General features: G+C 48.8%; 1 protein-coding gene across 2 annotated transcripts; it reads left to right on the top strand.

Annotated features, from left to right (window-relative positions):
* Nucleotides 1–224: 224 nt before the first annotated feature.
* THAP4 (THAP domain containing 4) lies at nt 225–19,678 on the top strand. 2 transcript variants are annotated; one of them, XM_018083150.1, is made up of 5 exons: nt 225–1,413; nt 12,844–13,003; nt 14,915–15,024; nt 15,916–16,019; nt 19,370–19,678. In XM_018083150.1, the coding sequence occupies exons 1-5, from the start codon at nt 240–242 to the stop codon at nt 19,487–19,489; spliced, it is 1,668 nt and encodes a 555-aa protein (XP_017938639.1). In that variant the 5' UTR covers nt 225–239; the 3' UTR covers nt 19,490–19,678. The 2 variants fall into 2 exon arrangements, with proteins under 2 accessions (XP_017938639.1, XP_008928451.2); XM_008930203.2 differs by lacking the exon at nt 225–1,413 and adding an exon at nt 4,582–4,691.
* Nucleotides 19,679–20,481: the final 803 nt, after the last annotated feature.

The raw sequence follows: 20,481 nt of genomic DNA, 5'->3' as shown, positions 1-20,481 counted from the left end.
GTTAAAGCAGGGAACGAATATCAAATATTTCAGCCCAAAGTGGAAAAAATCTTTAAATGAGTGGAGCCTCTCAAAACATAGATTTCACCAGAACCTCTTCAGCCTGACCATCACCTTGGATTTGATCACCTTAGAGGTCTTTTCCAACCTTAACAATTTTATGATTCTGTGGTTCTGTGATCTGAAGAGCACTGTCCCTTCTGATTTCCCAGAGGTGGCTCATTTTTTCACGGAAACCCATGTCTCGTTTCTTTTTTAGGTTCCCTCTGAAGGATTCGAAGCGCCTGATTCAGTGGCTGAAAGCTGTTCAGAGAGACAACTGGACCCCCACCAAGTATTCCTTTCTTTGCAGCGAGCACTTCACCAAAGACAGCTTCTCCAAGCGGCTGGAAGACCAGCACCGGCTGCTGAAGCCCACTGCTGTCCCGACCATCTTCCAGCTCGCGGAGAAGAAGCACGACAAGCTGGATTATGTCAGGAGCCGAAGGAAAATAGCGAGGCAGGTGCGGGATGGGGAAGCCCCGCGGGAAGGAGGCGGTGAGGTAGCGCAGAGGGACGCGTCTTCTGGACAGGACTTCATGGTGATGCAAGGGAAGGAAGAGATGGAGGAGGCGACTCTGCAAGTGGAGATGGGATCGATGTCGGAGGAGACGGAGGCCCTCCGCGGCCAGCTGGACGGCCCTCGGAGAAGGACGTTAGGGGATAGTTTGGGTGCGAAGCCTGGAGCTCAGAAGAAGCTCGAGAGGTCTCCTGTGGAGGAGGACTGTCCCAAGGGCAGCTGGGCGGGGAGCTGGGTGGCAGAGAGAAGCGGCGTGTCGGTCGACGACTTCACCCCTCCTGCCTCCGGTGCTTGCAAGTTCATCGGCTCCCTCCACTCGTACAGCTTTTCCTCCAAGCACGCCAGGGAGAGGCCGTCTCTCCCGAAAGAGCAGCTGGAAAGGAAGAGGCCAAAGAGAGAGGTGGAACCAAGCTGCAGCAGCCATCTCCTGGGACACGACAAGGCCGTAGCAGAAGTGTCCCCGACTTCCTCCCTCACCGCAACTCCCCAGAAACCCTCCCAGGGCCTGTCGGCGTCCCCGGCGGACCTGACCCCGCGCCCGGCCGCCGAGGCCGTGGTGGGGCGCAAGGGCGACACGGACGCCAACCCCATGTCCATCAACGAGGTCATCATGTCGGCCTCGGGGGCCTGCAAGCTCATCGACTCCCTGCACTCTTACTGCTTCTCCTCCCGGCAGAGCAAGAGCCAGGTGTGCTGCTTGCGGGAGCAGGTGGAGAAGAAGAACGGAGAGCTGAAGCTCCTGAGGCAGAGGATCAGCCGCTCTGACAGCCAGGTCAGGAAGCTGAAGGAGAAGCTGGATGAGCTGAAGCGGATCAGTTTCCCCTACTTGAACAGCCTGCTATCCCAGGACTGTGGTCAGTATTCCCAGGGGTGCCGCGTTGAGGCAGAATTCCGCGTTTTCTTAGAGGCTGCTAAAATTGGAGGTTGTAGAGGTGCGATGGGGAAAAGGTATGAGCAAGGGACATTTTGGGAGGGAGAAGCGGTAGCCTGTGTTAGACCAACAGATGCAGGTGAAAGAATTCCTTTTGGGGGTACACTAGTTAGTTCTCATATGCCAAACCTTTCCGAGATGTGGAATGGGAAGTTAGGTTGAGATGTTGCAGACAACTCTCTTGATGAATTTATGTTTTGTGTTTTGTTTTTTTTTTTTTAATTTCCTTTATTATTCTAACTTGTTTGAGACTCAGTGACACCTGTTAGGATTTGCCTTCTTCCTTTGGAGCGTGCTGGTGATTTTTTTTTTTTTTTTGGGTGTGTTAATGAGCTGTCATGGCAGCAGATATCTGTGAAAGCTGTTGTCATCTTCTCCAGTGATGTAAGAAGCACTTCTGATCTTGGATTTCATGCACTGCACTCAGCACTCGGGATACAGGAAATATAAGTGAGGTGGGAGGTATCCAGTATGTTGTGGTACACAGCGAGGTCGTGATTTATGAGCAAATGTCTGTGTTTGCTTTGATCAGTTCCTCCTTCAGAAGGCAGAAGAAGTCAGGAAATGGATAATAAAATGGGAAGCGATGGAGAATGACTTCTCTGTCAATTAAAAAATAATGATTAAACACCTGAAAGCATAGGGAAGCTCCGTGAGGGACGAGGTCATGTGAAAAATTTGTCATGTGGAAGTTGAATTGGGCTATAACCATTTTTCTTGTGAGAAAAAACGTCTTTTAACGTGCAACTTCTGCCCAGTGACTCTGGTTGCAAGGTACAGTTTGGGGCAAGAGTTTAGGACCATCTGATGATGTTTTATGTTTGTGTGGCTGCTGAGAAAACGTGGGGTTGCCTTGTGAAGGATTTGTGACAGGGGGCTTGCTTGAAGAAGTCATCACCCATGGAGGGTTGGGCATCCCCTGATGGTTAATTCTTGCCTCTCCTTTAGGAGAAAAACTTCATGGCTTCCTCTGGAGCCGTTGGACACAGTCAGAAAGGTGATGGTGGCATAGACAGGCACATCCTCCAGGCTGTTACAGCACAGCCAACATCCTCACTGAAGTGTAAGAAAGCAGACCCTGACAAAATTTGTGAAGGTCAATACCCAATGCTACTTTTCCCACATGCATCTAATTTTCCAAAGTATGGGAAAACTCACACTTGATTTGGGTTGAGGAGGGAAAAGAAGGGGTTTTTTTTCTGTGTGGGAAATCAGCCTAGTCTTGTTTGTGCCTTCTGGTCTGCATTTTTGTATTGTTTTGGTCTCAAACTAAAGAAAATAACTAAATACAACTTTTAGGGTTCCATAGTTGTTAATATATATTTATATATATGGAAAAGGATGTCTAACTGTGTTCATATATATATATATATATACACACGTATTTTTATATATATGAAAGGGATGTCTAGCTTTGTTGGAATACCATCAATGAGATACTAATTGCAGGAAGAGTGTGTTTAAGGACGTTTTTCTTTATTCTGGTGAATGCTGAGATTTTTATCCTCTTTCCTGAGACTGATGTTTTTATACGTGTCTTTGAGAAGTTAGAATTTTACGTTCTTACAGAAGATATTCTTAATGAGTTACATATTCTATTCTCTAAAGGAAAATGTCATTTTTTTTAATGATTTGACCAATTTTTTTACCTGTTCTGCCATCTCTTACCAACTAAACTGGAGATCAGTGTGTGACAATGATCCGTTTTGGTGATTGTAGCTCGCTGGGATGGGAAGTTTATATGGAACCCTTTGGCTGGGGACTTTTTTAAAGCATTTGTTGATGGCTGAGTGGTTTTATTATTTATTTTTTTCTTTTTTTTTAGCTTAATCTTGGTGCTCTTCTGCCTTGCACTGCTTTTTGTGTGGTCACAGAAATAGTTTATGGCAGTGAAAATAGCTGATGAAGTGCAGCCAGCTGCTGCTGGGCAGAGCCTGGTTCACACCCAGACACTGAGTTTTGCTGTAATACGAGGCTGAATGGAAGAAAGGCTTTTTGGTATTCATAAAAATACAGTCAGGTAGCATATGAGGTTGATAACAACTATAGTCTTTGTTATTAGTTCCGTTTCTGTTGTCCCGAACCATCTGATGTGCTGTTGAGGTGATGGTTTTAGCTGTGAACCTGACCTTGCATTATTTCCTTCCTGCTAAAGGCAGTGTCTTGGGGATGGGGAGTGTAAGTGAAGCACCTGACTGGACTGACCATGCAGGTTGTTCCCTGTCTGCATCCCAGCTCCACGTGTTGCAGGACCTCTCTTTGCTGCTGCCTTATGTTCAGCCACTACCACAGAATCCCGAGCACAAAAACAAGCTTTAGGCCCACACCCACTAAGCAGAACTTCATTTTGGTGCTAGTTCTCACACACACTTCCCTCTAATGAGACAAATAAATTTCTGCTGGCTGTATCCAAGCTACAGCCGGCTGGGAAGAGCAGGTTTCTGCAGGATTGCTGCACAGCAGTCCCTGCCAGCCACGCTTGAGGCCAGGTGACTCAGGCTGGGTGAGTGGCTCCCGGCCTGTTCCAGCTGTCACAATGTGTGTTTCCCAACCTGTCTTACCAGAGGGATCGACTCACTGCTTTTAGGAGGAGCCCCAGGCTGTTTCCTGCACAGCAAGGCTGCCACGGTGGCCCTTTCCATCTGAACTTTGAGTTTAGTCGCTCGTTTGGTAGGAAAATGTTTCCTTCTGTTTCCTGGGCTACTTCTGAGGGGCGTGGACCAAAGGTTGGGGAATGCTGTCAGGCACAGTGCACCAGGCAGGATGGCGTTGGATGCAGCTTGGAGAAAAACAGAATACACTGGGAGAAATTAGGGAGAACCAGTGAGCAAATGGGGACCCAGTATCCTAGGGAAGGGCAGACTGTTCTAACAGCACTGAACTCTGCTACACAAGTGCTCTCTGTTTGTCCTGTTCTGCTGAAGGTCCCACAGCTCCTCTGCATCGCGTGTGCTGGCACAGGCAGGAGATCCGAGGTGCTCCTTCCACAGCATCACCTCCTCTTAACGGGCTCCAGTTTGGTGCCTTCGTCAAACTACATCTCCCAGCAGGCAGTGGGATCCCTCTTACCCAAGCGTGAGATCACTTCCCTCATATCCATCTTACCACCCTGCGCAAAGCGCCTTCTGGGGGCAGAGGGGGCTAGAGGTAGAGCAAATAGCAAAATATCTGCAAATATGGCTGGCCATGGAGCAAACACAGGTATGGTGCCATGGGGCTGGAGTGTCTGTGCTCACCAGAGAGGTAAAGCTCTTAGAATTCGGCTGCTTGGGTGTGTGGGGAGCCTCTTCCATGCTGCATGTCTGCTTTCGTGAAGGTCATGTTAAAGGCAGGAGAGTTGGCAAAATGAGTCCGTGTGAAACATGGTTAGCATTTTGCTAGGGATCTGGGGGAAATAATAATTCCTTCCAGCTTGGGTTTGTCTTTGAATATTTGTGTGGAGCCAGTGTAGAAATTGGGTCGTTTGTAGTACTTTTTGCATGCAAATGAGTCACAGTTAGTGAACTCCGGGGACAAGCAGAAGGACTTGAACATTAAATGTGTTTTTGTGCCCTGATGCCTGGTCTGTGGGGCCTGAGGTGGTGCTCCCTGTCGAGATGGCAACAGGTTTTCATTCATGTTGCAGAAAACAAATAGCAAAATCCCATTCCTCAGTGGCAGTGAGGAGTGGGGTTGTGCGTGGATGGAGGTGCTGTGCCTTCACCTGCCTGAGCAGGACTAGACCAGCAGTGGGGCCCTGTCTGGTTCAGCTTGGAAATTAAATGTGTCTAATGGGTCACAGAGATGTGCTGTCAGAGAAATTGCCTCTGCCAGGGCAGGCACTGCTAACCTGGCAGCTGCATGTTAACTTGTAGCTAGATTTTAGAAGAAAAGTGCTTTTATTCTGAGACAGCAAGTGCTGCTTGTGAGGGTTTTGTGCCTCATCTGGGATGGGCACATCCAGGGTAAAAGGCTGGTCCATAGGGTGGATGTTATAAAGAACAGGAGAGCTATAAAGTGAGCTGAGAGCAAGATAAGGAGTAGAAATATGTGTGCAGAGGTTAAGAGTGGAGCTGAATCCGTGGCAGGAAGTGTCTTGAGAGAGGCTATGTGAGACTTCACAGCACCTGTGGCCTGAGCACACGGGTGGGAGGTGAACTGCTTCGAGCTCCACGTGGCAGCAGGCACACCAGGTCAGGGACTTGGCTGAGGGGAATGGCTCTTTGACCTCCCCCTTGGGGAAAAAGGCAGTTGGAAGGGAGGAAACGAGACTTTTTGCTCTGCTGTTGTGTTTTTTTCCAGTGGAATGGTCTTGTTTTTTCCATTTTTTTTCCCTGATAGCCTATAGAGTTTGTGCATTAAGCATTTAATTCTGCAGCACGTTGGCAATGACTCACAACAAAACCCCAGCTTGCAGCTAGGAAGCAACAAAACAACCAACTAAGGAAAACTCCAGAGAAAGTCAAGCAGACTGAGGTGAGCTCAGGTAGGGTGTTTGGGTTTGGGTATAATTTAAAGATGTTTTCTCTGTGCTTTGTAATGCAGAACTCTGACACTGACTACAGGCACAGAGGCAATAACATTGGTGCTTGGCTATGAAATTAATTACTGAGGCTGTAATGTGAAAAATTTTGAATATAACCACATTCCCAGCTTTTAGAGCAGAGATGGGATGATCCATACAACACCTGGTCTACTGACACCTAACAGGATGCACCTTTCTCAAAGGGAGAAAGAGTTGTAGCACAGGAGCTGGTGGGGCTTGTTGACAGAGCTTTAAACCAGCTTGGAAGGGAGAAGGGGCGAAGGTCAAAACCAGGCTCACCAATGATGATGTGCCAAAACTTGAGGAAACTGATGGGATCCCTCAATTTGCTTCTCAAGGTGTTGGCTATAATGTACCACACCTGAAATGTTTCTACACCAGTGCACACAGCATGGGGAACAAACAGGAGGAGCTGGAACCTTTGGCCCAGTCCCAGAGATTTGACATCACTGCATAAGTGAAACCTGGTGGGATGAGCCCTGTGACTGGAGTGCCTGTTGGACGGTTCCAGGCTCTTCAGGAGGGATGGGCAGGGCAGGAGAGGTGGAGGGGTGGCACTGTATGTGATGGAAGGGCTGGAATGTCTGGAGCTCACAGTTGGGAGCCCCTGGGGCAAGCAAATAATGTGGATGTCATTGTGGGATTCTGCTCTAGACCTCCCAGCCAGGGCGATGACACCCACGAGGTATTCTGAGGAACTAAGGGACACTTCCAAGTCAACTGCCCTTGTCCTTATGGGGGACTTCAACTTGCCGGAAATTAACTGGGAGCATCACACAGCTGGTACAACCCAGGCCAGAAGATTCCTAAAAAAACCTGGATGAGAGCTTTATGGAACAGGTCCTGAAGGAGCTGACTTGGAAAGATGCCCTCCTTGATCTGCTGCTTGTCCACAGAGAGGATCTTGTGAGTGAAGTGTAGATTGGGGGCCATCTTGGTCACGAGGTGATTGAGTTTAAAATCTCTGTTGGCAGGAGGAGAAGTGCCAGCAAAACCTCAGCTCTGGATATGAGGAGCAGATTTCAAGCTGAGCAGGGAATGGGGGAGTAAAGTCCCCTGGGAAAATGTTTTTGCAGATGCTGAAGTCTATCAGTGCTGGTCACTTTTCAAACCTCACCTCCTAAGGACACAGGAGAAGCAATTCCCAAATGCTGGAAGTCAAGCAGCTGAGACAGAAGGCTGGCTTGGCTGAGCAGGGATCTTCTCTTGGAAATAAGGCACAAAAGGAAGGTATGGGCCCAGTGGAAACAAGGTCAAGTGACATGGGAAGAATTCAGAGATGCTGTTTGCCACTGTAGGGAGAAAATTGATACGGCCAAACCTCAACTGGAGCTGGAGCTGGACAGAAATGTGAGGGACAATAAAAAGAGTTTTTTTGAAATACATCAATGGGAATAGACAGTGTTCAAATAACATCAACCCATTCCAGGATGAGGATGGTCACCTCACAAACAGGGACAGAGACAAGGCTTCTGTCTCCAACACGGCTGACAGACCAAGGGGGTCTCAGTGCCCTGAGCTGGAGGACCATGACTGTAAGAACAATCAGCTCCCAGGAGCTGCTAATGTCATCACAAAACCTCTTGATTTTTGAGCAGTGTGGGAAATCCAGGGAGCTCCCAGCTGACTGGAAGCTGGAAATGTCCCAGTTTTCAAGACGGGCAGGAAGGAGAACCCTGGAAACTATAGGCCTGTCAGTCTCACTTCAGTGCCTGGTGAAATCATGGAGAAGATTATTCTGAGAAGTATTGAAAAATAACATAGTCATTGGTCACAGCCAGCATGTTGTCATTGAACCTGATTTCCTTCTATGACAAGGCAGCCTACCTGGTTGATCTGGGAAAGCCAGTTCATGTAATCTTTTTGGATTTCAGCAAAGCTTTTGATACTGTCTCTCTCAGGATCATTCTGGACAAAATGTCCAGCCCACAGCTGGATAACTGTGTTACTCAATGGGTGAGCAACTGGCTCATGGCTTGGGCACAAAGGGTGACAGTGAATGGGGTGACATCAGACTGGCACCTGTCACTAGTGGGGTTCTCTCAGCCCAGTTCTTTTTGACATCTTCATTAACCCCTTGGATGCAGGACTCGAAGGGATGCTAAGTTAGTTTTCCAAGGACACTAAACTGAGAGGAGCTGTTGGCTCCCTGGAAGGCAGGGAGGTGCTGCAGAGAGACCTCAACAAATAAGAGGGATGGTCCATCACCAACTGTCTGAAGCTTAACAAGGGCAAGCGCTGGATTCTGAACATGGGATGGGACTACCCCAGATGTACGGACAGACTGGGAAGGAGAGGCTGGAAAGGGCCCTGGGGGTCCTGGTGGGTGACCAGTTGGCCCTGAGTCAGCAGTGCCCTGGCAGCCAGGAGGGCCAACCCTGTCCTGGGGGGGCATCAGGCCCAGCATTGCCAGCTGGACCAGGGAGGGGATTGTCCCGCTCTGCTCTGCCCTAGGGTGGCCTCACCTTGAGTTCTGGGGGCAGTTTTGGGCACCACAATATAAAAACAGACATTAAGCTATTAGAGAGCACCCAAAGGAGGGCTATGAGGGTGGTGAAGGGTCTGGAGGGGAAGCCTTGTGTGGAACAGCTGAGATCACTCAGTTCAGCCTGAAGAAGAGGAGACTGAGGGGAGACCTCATTGGGGTCTTCAGCATCCTCCTGAGGGGCAGTGGAGGGCAGCATCAGTCTCTGCTTTGTGACCAGTGACAGCATGGAGCTGAGTCAGGGAAGGTTTAGGCTGGATATGAGGAAAAGGTTCTTCCCCCAGAGGGTTGTCAGGCACTGGAACAGGCTCCCCAGGGAAGTGGTCACAGCACCAAAGGTGTCTGAGTTCCAGAAACATTTGGACAATGCGCTCAGGCACGTGGTGGGATTCTTAGGGTGTCCTGTGCAGGGACAGAAGTTGGACTCAATGATCCTGATGGATCCCTTCCAGCTCAGCATATTCCATGATGGAGCCAGAGCATGTTGGTGGTAGGAATGCTTTACTCATTTGCTAGGGAGAGCATCGACAAAGTGCACGAAGGGCTGCAGCTCTCAGGGAAGAGCAGCAGAGTACAAAGCCACCTTCTGTACTTAAATATGGACAGAGTATGCTGAACAAGGCTGCTCCTTGGTTACCAGAACCTTGATGATGATGAGTTAAACCCAGAGAGCGACCCAGCTGAAGGAAGAACTGCAGGAGGCTGCCAGCTGTTGCTGCAGACCCTGTACTTTGAAGACAGTGTGAGTTAGTTTGAGTTTTGTTTTGGGATTTTTTGGTGGGGTTTTTTTTGTTGTTGTTTGTCTGAGGTTTTTTCTCAAGTTTCCTGCAGCAAGTATTCCCCAGCTCAGGGGAGTAGGTTAGCTGCCTTGTTAACAGCCAGCTGGCTGCTCACTGTGGCTTTGCTGATAAAGCTGCGTCGGAATTTGTGCCAGCATAGCTTTCTGTGCCAGGGATCCCACTTGAGAGTCACGCCTGCTGTGCAGCCGTGGCCTGAGGGGGCTCTCCAGCCACTGTGTCTGGTTTGTCTCACAGCAGGGAGAGCGCCGTGTCTGCTGTTGCAAAGCCTGGACAGCTGGTTACAGTCTGACTGTGTTACAGTGTGGGGTGGGATTTGACTTCTAAACCCTCCGTGAATGGGAAAAATGTGGAAACTGTCCATCTGAGAGTTTGGAGGGATGGAGCAGGGGTCAGGTGGTGAAAAGGAGATGACTTGTGTGCTCAGGGCCTGGGCATGGCAGTTTTGGCCTGAGTGGCTTCCTGAAGGAAAGAGATCAAGCTGCTTATGGGCCTATGGTTTTGTCTCCCAAGCTGTTGCAACTTGTGAGCATCGTGGCTGATTTCAGCTGGATTTCATAGAATCACAGGATGGTTTGAGTGGAAAGGGACCTTGCTGCTCATCTTGTTCCAACCCCTGGCTGTGGGCAGGGACATTTTCCACTAGACCAGGTTGTGGAGGAGCAGGGGTCTTGGAGATTCTGGATTCAAGGAAGTGTGTAATCTGGTAGGGGAAGGTGACTGTAGGAGTGCCCTTGTTAAGAAAGAGGCTGCAGTGGGAGCTTCCCTGTTATTGGGTAAAAGAACTGTGCATGTGGATGCAAGAGAACCAGCATTAAGAGGACCCCATCTGAGTGTGAAGCTTTAAGCATGCACAAGGGTGACCAGGGTGCAGATTCTCAGACATGGTTGGTGTTCTCGATATCACCACATGCTTACTTTTTAAGCCACATTAGCAGGTTGTTTGTAAAAGTGATGTGCCAGGATTTAGATCCTTGGGACATACAGGCTCCTTCATCAGGGTCAGAGAAGTTTCTCTTGACAGGGACTGCATCTTTAAACCTGTTGTTCGAAACAAAGCAGCTCAGCAAAGAACTTTTTGTTGCTACAATAGTCTTGCATTTACCTGCTCCAACATGACATAAAAAGCAAATTTCAAATGACTACTTTTTTTTTTTTTTTATGGACTCAATCAGACTCTCTCCTGTCTGGCTCCACTCTTGCTTTTCCATTCTCCCAGCCCAGCCCTCTGACAGAAGGCTGCCAGGGAGGCAAATGGACTTAGTCCACCAGTCAGAGAGCAACACTGAAGGTAAGAAGAGCACTGCATGGAGTGAGATCAGGATGTCTATTCCTCTACACTTCAATGAGTCTCTGTTCCTTATTCCCACCAGCACTTCTGCTGCTCTTGGCACTTTTCAGTGACATGAGAACTAAAAAACTCACATTGGCTTTGCTGCCATCCAGGTAGTTTGGAAAAGTAAGAATGGTCTCTTGGCCATGTTGCTTGCCCATGTGCCATAGACTTAGGATGTACAGTTACATCTCCACTTTTCAGCTGGCTGGAATTCCAGCTCCTTGGAACTGAGACCAGCTTGCCCAGTCAGGCACCTCCAGACAGGCTGGATGCTGCACAGCAAGGCAGAGATCAAGCTGGGGGGGCTGGAAACAGTCAGTTGGCTTCTCTTGGTTTATAATGGAGTATAAAGAGTAGCAATGGCTAAAACCATTCCTTTCCAGTGTTGTTTTGTTGCTTTTTCCTGAAGTGCTGCAAGCAGAAGAAAAGAAGTGCCCTATTAAAGCACTGTAGTGACAGAAAGCATCCTGCTCCTGGGATGCTGACCCAGGAGAGGGCAGCAGCAGCCCAGGCTGCAGGCTCTTCCAGCCTTTCCAAAGCTTTGCTCTTTGCTTCCACAGTGGGAGTGGGGCCTGCAAAAAGCCTGGAAAGAAATGCAGTGTCTGCAGTAGGGAGTGAAAGGCGAACACCAGTCGGATGGGGGAGTGGAAGGCTCCTTACCCACAGAACTGTGTGTTCTCCACTTGGAAATGCAGAAATGAGTACAGTGAAATACTGTCTGGTACACTGATGCTGCTGTGTGGGGTGTGGGAACCCCTTCCCAACCCCTGGATGAGCTGGTGGGGAATGCACAGGCTGGAAGGGCGCTCTGCAGAGCCTGGCTCTGATGCTGTAGACTTTTATTACCTATTTCCTGGTGAGCTCTCATGTTTGTCATGTCGCTTCACTTTGCAAAATACTTCAGGATAAAGCAGAGTTATTAACAGCACCTTGCTGACATGCAGGCTGGCTTTCCAAACCTGCCTGTCTGTGGGAGAATGAGTACCAAAAGTGATCTCTTTTACCCAGGAAAGCTTCTATTCCTCCTCCTTTGGCATTCCAGGTACAGACTGTCTGTTCTTCCTCCTTACTCAGTGTTTTCAGCCTGATATTTTATACAGAGCACAGTGAAACTCAGACTGATCAAGCAAATTTTGACCACAACATCACCTTTTTAGGCCCGATTTCTCCCTGCAGCCTTTCAGACCAGCCAGACAGGCAGCTTGTTCTTGTATTTGGTGATCTCACTGGGTGTGGAAAACACTCCCCTGGAACTCCCACCTTGCTAGGATGAAACATTTATCCTGTGAGGGGGAGGAGGACATGCTTTAAGCATACTTCAGTCATATTTGTCTGCATAACAGACTACTCCTAGAGTAGTGGGCACACATTTGTATGGGAGTCAGGATCCCAGGGGTGCTGTCTCACTTTCCCTACTTACACCTTAGTAATGGTTCTGCTCTGCTTTTCACGTGGCTTTAAATTGTCTGTCTCCGTTTCTCTGATTAATTTTTTTCAGGTCACCACCCCTGAAAGCAAAGTGCTAAACTGTTGTTTATCAAAGCTCTCCTAAAGAAGCTTTAACTGTGAAACAGACTTTGGTTGCTCCTTAATAAATGCAGTGACAAAGGGAAGTGTCTTTCTCTTCTTTAACTTACAGGCACTCAAGTCTTTTTAAAATGTTTCACTTAGTCCAGAACCTAAGCAGAACAACTTCTGAATGATCCCTGCCCGTCTCTTTGTGTAAAGTTCAGGTCACTGTTTTGATCTTAAAAATGAACACAGCCTGATTTTCCTCTGAAGTGAGGACTCTCTTCCTTGGTCTCTGAAAACAGGGAAGGCGTGTACTCAGTGCCTGAGAAAGATCAGCTCAGAGCGTTAGAGAATTTGTTACAATTTAGTGATTTTTCTTTACACTGAGATTTCAGTCATCTTCTTTCTTGCATGTAGATGGGAGGGGGCTTTCCTTTCGGATCAGACTACTGAGAGGAGTCAGAAATGGACCACCTGGAAGAGTGCTCTTGTTCTATGTAAGGCTAGGAGCAGGTTTGGAAACAGACCCAATTTCCATGACTGTTCATTGTTCCCCATCTCCCCTTGCACCTTGGAGGTGGCGCTGCTCTGGAGAGAAGTGTTGTTGCAGCGTTTCTGAGGTGTTTTGTGTTCACCTCCAGCCAGCTGTAGAGCACAGATCCCTGAGTTTTCTTTCTTCTTTCTTTCTTCCTCCACAGAGACTCCCCAGCTGAACCCTGTGATGGAACCCCTGTCCTGGATGCTGGGCACCTGGCTCTCGGACCCGCCCGGAGATGGCACCTTCCCTACAATGAAGCCCTTCCAGTACCTGGAAGAAGTGCACATCTCTCACGTGGGGCAGCCCATGCTCAACTTCTCGTAAGTCAAGGGTTTGCCTGTGTTGGCAGCAGCTATTGGAGTGCAGCAGGCATGGCTCCAGTGTGATTTGATATGTTTGTGTTTCTTTTCCAATGGCAAAGTACACAGATTTTCACCTACCAGATGAGATGATGTCGTGGTATGTGACTACATGGTCTGACTTTTATTTTCCTTGAAAACTTGGCATTCTTTGTGAGACTCCCACTTACAGATAGAACAAGGGGAGGGAGCTGTGGCATGGCTGCCAGGTCTGTCCATTTCAAACTGTGGTCCTCAGCCTTCACCAGTGTAGAAATCTGAAAAGAATTAGTCTTTGTCAAACCATATGGGATGGGAGGCAGGTAGCTTAACTGCTTTGGCTGCAAGTGATTGTTCCAAGAGAAATCAAAAGAAATCTGGAGAGAGAGAAGTGACATGTTAGCTGCTGCTCAGTGCTGCTCTGGTGCTCGTTTGGGAGGGGTGAGTTGGAAAATGTGTTGCTTTGAAAACCAAGAAAAGAATAATTACAAGATGTAAGTGTTGTGTGAGAGATGCCCTGTGTTCCTCGAGTGTGACAGAGCTGCCAGCTCAGCCTGTGACAGTTTTAGTCCAGTTTCCAAAAGAAACAAAGCTCTGACAGTCATGCTCTGGCTGCACCTCCCTCTCCAGCTTGTGAACAGTTACTGATTTGAGTCACCTGGGTTTTTTTGTCCTTTTCTTTGTGCCAAGAAGATACACAGCCTAGATCTGTTGAGCTCTGGGATGCATCAGGAAAACAGGCAACAGGCTTGGAGGACAGAGCTCCTGGCTCCTGGAGCAGTGCTGCATGACTGATACTTATACAAGTACCCCTTGAATACTCCAAGCACTGAAAAAAGCCTGATTTAAGTTTGTTTCTCCCACCATGAGAGCTCCATAGGGTACCTGTTTTCACTGGCTGTAGAGCACAGAGGCTGGGATGCTCGGACAGCCCTTAGCAGGGATGCAGCCCTGCACCACTGACAAAAGTCATTCCTGGCTCTTCCTGTAGCCACATGGTTAAAAGGAGACATCTTTTATTGAGAGGCAAAGCCAAATGGGGGGAGTAATTTGTGTATTTGTACCCAGAGGACAGCCAGAAGCAGCTGCAAGCCAGCCAGACTCTTCCTAATTCTTCCTTTAGCTGTGCTCCCTCTTCCTTGTCTCCACTTCTTTGAAGCCAGTGGGTTTCTGTGGGGTGTAGGGGTGCCATGTGCTGCACCTTGTGCTGCTGGTCTTTTAGGAATCTTGACTCTGTATGATCCATTGTTACTTCATATAGGGAACACTTGCTTTGGACTTTTCAGCCCTCAGTGCTGCTTTAATAAATAATGGCCCCAACTAATATAATAGATAAACACATGTGATACATATAATCACCCACATGATGGGTGACCAAACCTACGGTTTTTAAGGCCTCCTGAAGAATAAATAAGGATCTGAGCTGAATTTATCTTTTTGAAGGGGGTGATGGGAGAAATATGTCTGTTCTGTTGCTGCCTGCAGCAAGGAATACACAGAAAAGACAACTTGCCAGGTGTAAAAGCTAAAGATGATACAGTGATTCCAGATATTTATTGGAGAAAAGGAAGTATTTGAGGCAGAGTGTGGCTTCAGCATATATGAAATGTCTGAGTTCCTGAGGGGTTTCTGAGCTAGCTCTTAGAAAGACCCAGGAGCTGTGGAAAATCTAGAGCTTGTGCTGAAATAACTAACTCCAGCTCTAAGAAATAGCTGTGCCTGTAAAGTAACCACATTTTTCCAGGTTTCCATCTCCCAGCTGTGAAGTGTTGTCAGTTGTTTACCCTTCAAAGAATACTGCAGGCACTCACATGGTTAAATAAGAGGAAGCCAGGCCAAACAGTGTCTTTTCATGTGAAACACATCAGCTTTTGTGCTCTGATTTCCCCTCAGGTTCAACGCCTTCCACCTGGACACCAGGAAGCCCATGCACCGGGAATGTGGGTTCATCCGCCTCAAGCCTGACACTAATAAGGTGGCCTTCATCAGTGCCCAGAACACAGGTACACACCTGATACCCATGCTGGGGAAAAGAAGAAGTCCTTACCTCGCTGGGCCATTTCATCACTTTCTCAGAAAGTTGTTGCACCTCTCACAGTTTTATTTAATTAACTTTCCCCTTGGGCATCGCTGCTCTTGGGTGCTGGACCCGCAGGTCTCAACCAGGAAGGCTCTCACGGTGTGGATGGAGCACCTTGGTACTCGTTACACACCTGGCAGGGACTGAACTAGAGAGAACCACATCTCAAGTGTTATAAGTGAAAGTGTTAAACCCCAGTTGGTGCTTAAATTTGCATCTAAAATGGCAGATGCTAAGGGAAAAGTGCCAGTTGCCGTGTGGTACTCATCCCACATGGTGTGAGTAAGGCTGGCTGGATTTCTCTGAGCAGCATTCCCTGTCTCACAGCGTGTGGATTTGCAGTTGTCAATAATACTTGGGCAAATAAAACCATTCTACAGGGAGAGTGATGGTATGTTATGTACCCTAATAGATCATGGAATGGTTTGGGTTGGAAGGGACATTAAAGTTCATCCCCTGCCATGGGCAGGGACACCTTCCACTATCCCAGATTGCTCCAAGCCCCTTCCAACCTGGCCTTGGACATTCCAGGGATGGGGCAGCCACAGCTTCTCTGGGCAGCCTGAACCAGGGCCTCACCACCCTCACAAGGAAGAATTCCTTCCCAATATCCCATCTAAATCTCTCCTCTTTCAGATTAAAACTGTTCTCCTTGTCCTATCCCCATCTGCCTGTGTAAAAAGTCACAGAATCACAGAAATCCTCCTTCTTTTTTATAAGCCCCTTTTAAGTGCTGAAAGGCCACAGTAATAATTGTGACATAGTTAAATAACCTTTGTAGCCTAATAATGTGTATGCCCTTGCTTCAACCTAGGTCTGGTGGAGGTGGAGGAAGGGGAGGTGAATGGACAAGAGCTCTCTATAGCTTCTCACTCCATAGCCAGGATCTCCTTTGCCAAGAAGCCCCACGTAGAGCAGGTGAGTGCACACACAGTGAACAATTCCCGTAGCATTGCTCACCCCAGGAGGAGTCTAGTTGACAGGATAGGTTAATTAGCATGCTTTAATTACAGAATGCCATCAGGAGTTCTTGGAAATACTGCATGGCATCCTGGCTTATCCTTTCTGTAACAGCCTTCAGAAGGTATTTTGTACATTATGAGACCCAGAGGGATCATTAAGATAAGAACTGACGAGCTGGATCAGACCAGCCAACCCAGAATCCTGTCTCCAGCAGGGGCCAGTAGCAGGTCCTTAGGGAAGAGAATAGGAAAGTCTTGTCTAAATACCCTTCTGTGGCAGTGAGGTTAGTTCTTAATGCTGTTTTTCTGGATTGATTGCAGGATGAGGGTGCACGTATTAGGTACAGTCAGTATTGGGCCTCATCAGGATATTTTAGGAACACCTAAGGTCTTGCTAACTTGCTTTTCAAGACATTCACACCTTGCTCTGGGCTCTTTTCCCATCTGTGGCTGCAGGGCAGGGCTGACATTTCCTATCAGCTCCAGCCTTGGTTAGTTGCTTTTAGGGTCTTTTTTTGGGTTTTGACTTGTTTTGAGTGTGTATTTTTGGGTTTTGACTTGTTTTGAGTGTGTATTTTTGGGTTTTGACTTGTTTTGAGTGTGTAGCAGGGGGTTGTTGACACAGCTGGAAGGGGTACAGCCAGCTGTGATGCAGTGGCACTGCTGGGGGCAGTGTGGCATCCTGAGGTCTCAGTGTCACATCTGAAGTTGTCGTGGCTGACCAGCAGCTGAGAGAGACAGTGAGGCTGAACAAGCTCTCACAATCTGGTTTTTATGTGCCACAAAACTTACCCATAGACAACAGAGAGCACAAGTTTGTGCAGATGTAGACAAAAATTTCATGTGCCTACACAGTGTCCTAACTTTGGAAAGTCCTAACTCCCCTGCCTTTAGATGCATATTTTCAGTTGCTGGGTTTCCCCTTTCCCAGGAACAGCTGTGTTGCCTCCTTTCTGTAGCAAAACTAAAGCCATTAGATACTATGGATATCAGCAAGGGAGCAGAGCTCTTAATTGCAGACATTTAAACAAAAGGGACTGTCCTCTCTGAGTCACTGCCTGAAATGTGAGCTGATGGTCTGGCAGGAGGAGGGGGAGAAGCACAGAAAGCCAGCAGATGTCTTCCTAGTTGAGGGCTCCAAGGCTGGCTTTGGCTGGAAGAGGGAACCTCTGGAGCTGGAGGTCCATGCTCATCTGGCACCTGAGGGCAGCTCAGGCCCAGGGACTGGTCCCAGTGAGTATCTGAGAGGCCTTGCTGGTGAAGGAGAATGTAGAATGAGAGAGTAACCAACTCCCAACACCTTTTCTCCTTCACCAAGAATAGCATAAATTGCCCATGGAAGCAAAGATGCCACAGGTGTTGTGAGAGGGGCACGTGTGCTGATACTTTAGTTGCTCACTTTGAGAAAACTTCACTGTATTACATTCCTGCTGAAAAGTGATTTGGCTTGGCTGTGGCTCAGCTGAGCTGTCATGGAGGCAGGAAGACCCTTTCCCTGGGCCAGGCTGTGTTATGAGTGGTGTAGGTTGCTTGAAGAGTCACCATCAAAGGGCTTATCAAAGCAGGTTTAATACAAATTTCTGAAAGCACAACTTAAAATTTGATGTGGCAGGGTTCCCTCTATTACTTACTCATGGGTGAAACATCCAAAGGAAAAGTGGATTTGAATCAATTTGGAATGTTTTACACAGAGACTGAAGACACAAAGTGTAAGGGAGACCCTCCCATTGAGTCACGAGGTTCTGAGAGGATCCCCTTGCTTTCCAAGCTCCTGGTGGAGCCTGGGTGTGCAGTCCAGACCCAGGTCCAGACCCAGACTCAGTCAGGGGTTTATGTTTAAAGGGAGAAATACAAGGAGTAAGGGAGACCCTCACGCTGAGTCACTCGGTTTGTGACGAGCACGTGGAGAACCAGCAGGTTTTCAAGCACTTGTAAAGGTCAGAACAGTCCTGGCCTTATGTGGGCACTGAGGGCACCAGGTGAGGCACCTGCAGAGCTGCCCTGTCACCTGTGAAAGGTGATGGAGATCAGCAGAGTCCCCCCAAGGCATGTGGGTCCCCCATGTTAAAGATGAGTGACTTTTGTATCCTTTTAAGCACTTTTTCCTGCTTAGGGAATTTGAAGAACACTGGTGCATTACAAAGAGAGCCTCATCAGAGCAGCAAATAGGAATCCAAGCATCATGTGTGTGTTCCTGCTGTTGTTGCCCCTGTGGATGTTGGAACAATGACGTGTCCTCTGCACCCCTGCATAGCTCTGATTCCAGGAGGAGGACATGTTGGATATGGGAGCTAAGGGCCCACTGTGGGCATACGAGTGGATCTGTGAACAGAGAGTATGGAGCAGAAAGACTGGCAATAGCTTATGGATGTGCCCTTGAGTGACTTCAAGGCAATGAATGAGTTTGGAAAAACCTCTGGACGTTAGGAATTTCTAAATGGGGCTGGCTGAAATGACTGTGGAAGAGTTGTGCTTGCAGCTGCCGTGCCCTGGCGTCACCCACACGGTGCTGTGGCTGTTCTCCTGCTGGGCCAGGTGGCTGGAGTGACACCCTCATCCTTCTGAAACAGCACCTGAGGTTCAAAAGGGTGGTCCCACTTCTCTCCTTTATTTTGACAACAGCTCAGAGCAGCCCTACAACCTGTGCTGAACACTGGATGCTTCAGGCATCTGCTGGCACAGGTCCCAAGTGGTCCAGCTCCACAGGGCAACCCCAAATTGCCTCTCTCAAGGGTTGGTGCAGCACAAGTGGGCTCACAGCCTGCCTAGGTGCAGAGATGAGGATGATGTCACCCGTGGAGCCCTCCTGGCAGATGGCAGTGCTATTCCCTCTTGCCCAGGGCTGAACCTCAACCTGGCTGCAGGTGCAGGCCGAGGCTCCAATCTCCTCATGTAGTCGTGTCCTGCCTTACCCTGGCACGGTGTGGGGACCTGCAGAGAGCCCAAGGGGTTTGGAAGGCTGCCTTGGTGAATGATGGCTCATCCATCTCCCTGAGCTGCCAGCAGGGAGCCACTCTTCTGGTGGAGGGATGTGGAGGACAGATGCCTGTCTGTACTGAGGTGATGTCAGCTGTAGTGCCAGGACCTTGCCTTGCTCCATGGATGATGGGCTTGGAGCTGGTATTGTGGAGAAGGCTGCTTGCTTTAGGAGAGACTACTCCTTGTTTACTCGCCTGCTGTAGTGAGGATATCCTTGACAGCAGGCACGAGGATGGCAAAGGGAAGGTAGAAAGCACAGGTAAGGGATTTACCCATGGATGCTGTTTGCTTGATTTCCTTATTTCTTTTCTTCCCTCCCCCATTTAGATTACCAGAAAATTCAGGCTCAATTCTGATGGGAAACTCGAACAAACTGTCTCAATGGCAACCACTACGCAGCCCATGACTCAGCACCTCCACATTACCTACAAGAAGGTGACACCCTGATGCTGGGAGTGCTGGGTCTCCTTGGGCAAGGAGCAGCAGCAGCTCGGGAGCACAGTAGGGCAGACCCTGGAGCCTGCTGCCTGCACTCATCCCCTGGGCCCCGGAGCTGCCCGTCCTGTTGAGAATGTTATTCAGATCTTTCTGTAATGGTATATAAAAAAAAAAATAAATAAAAAGCTTTTATTTTTATGGCTGTGTCTTTGGTGTGATTGCAGGGGGGTGTGTGCCTCCTGCTGCTTGGCAGTGCTTACAGAGGGCTTTGTGCTGCTTATTCCTTAGTAGGTGTTGCATTAGAGATCCAAACTCCTGGACGACCTGGCTAACACTGGAAGAGCAGAAAGTTCGGGAATGGATTTGCACTGCAGGGACAGACTCTGAGAACTTGAGAGCCTGTCCAATGAAACTTGACTTAATTATTGGGAGGGAGCACCTTCTTGCTGTGGGACAGAGGAAACTGTCACAGGCCCTGATCCCAGTGGTGCAGTCCAGCAGTTTGAAGGGAGTTGGTGCAGTGCTGGAGGCCAGGGCCAAACCTTACTGAGCTTCAGTGCATAATATCACAAGACCTTCGGGGATAACTGTGAGCCAGCAGAGAGAAGAGAAGCAGCCAGCAGTAGGGATCAATCTCAGCAACTCTTTCCAAGTCTCAAATTCCAAGGCAGCCTTAGACTTTAATGAAATCTGTCATCGAGTCCCTCAGCAGTGAGGGAGGCAAAGGACTCGCACCACTACTGGTCTACAGTAGCGATTCTTCAAAAGGGACTTGGGCCAGGTCCATGCCAACCCCAGCCAGTTTAGGAGTGTGACACTGGCACAAGCCCACCAGCAGCAGGGACCACCCTGGAAGGGAGCTGGGCAAACGCCGCCGGCGCCACCTCCATCCTTCGTGCTGCGCTGGCGGCAGGAGCGGCAGCGCGGCAGGAGGAGCAGCAGCAGCAGCAGCAGCCGCGGGGTCCTGGAGGTCGCCGTCGCCGGCGATTCTCCGACGGGGA

The sequence above is a fragment of the Manacus vitellinus genome, unplaced genomic scaffold, assembly GCF_001715985.3.
Source record: "Manacus vitellinus isolate BGI_N305 unplaced genomic scaffold, ASM171598v3 scaffold_60_pilon, whole genome shotgun sequence".
NCBI lineage: Eukaryota > Metazoa > Chordata > Aves > Passeriformes > Pipridae > Manacus > Manacus vitellinus.
Note: the sequence above shows the minus strand (reverse complement) of the source record. Positions and strands in the feature narration are given on the sequence as shown.

What these genes read in the sequence shown, in the direction of transcription:
- THAP4 (XM_018083150.1), top strand. Translation starts at nt 240, where the DNA reads ATGTCTCGTTTCTTTTTTAGGTTCCCTCTGAAGGATTCGAAGCGCCTG. An exon ending in CCTGCTATCCCAGGACTGTG is followed by an intron (nt 1,414 to 12,843) that starts GTCAGTATTCCC and finishes CTTCCTCCACAG; the next exon opens with AGACTCCCCAGCTGAACCCT. An exon ending in AGAAGCCCCACGTAGAGCAG is followed by an intron (nt 16,020 to 19,369) that starts GTGAGTGCACAC and finishes TCCCCCATTTAG; the next exon opens with ATTACCAGAAAATTCAGGCT.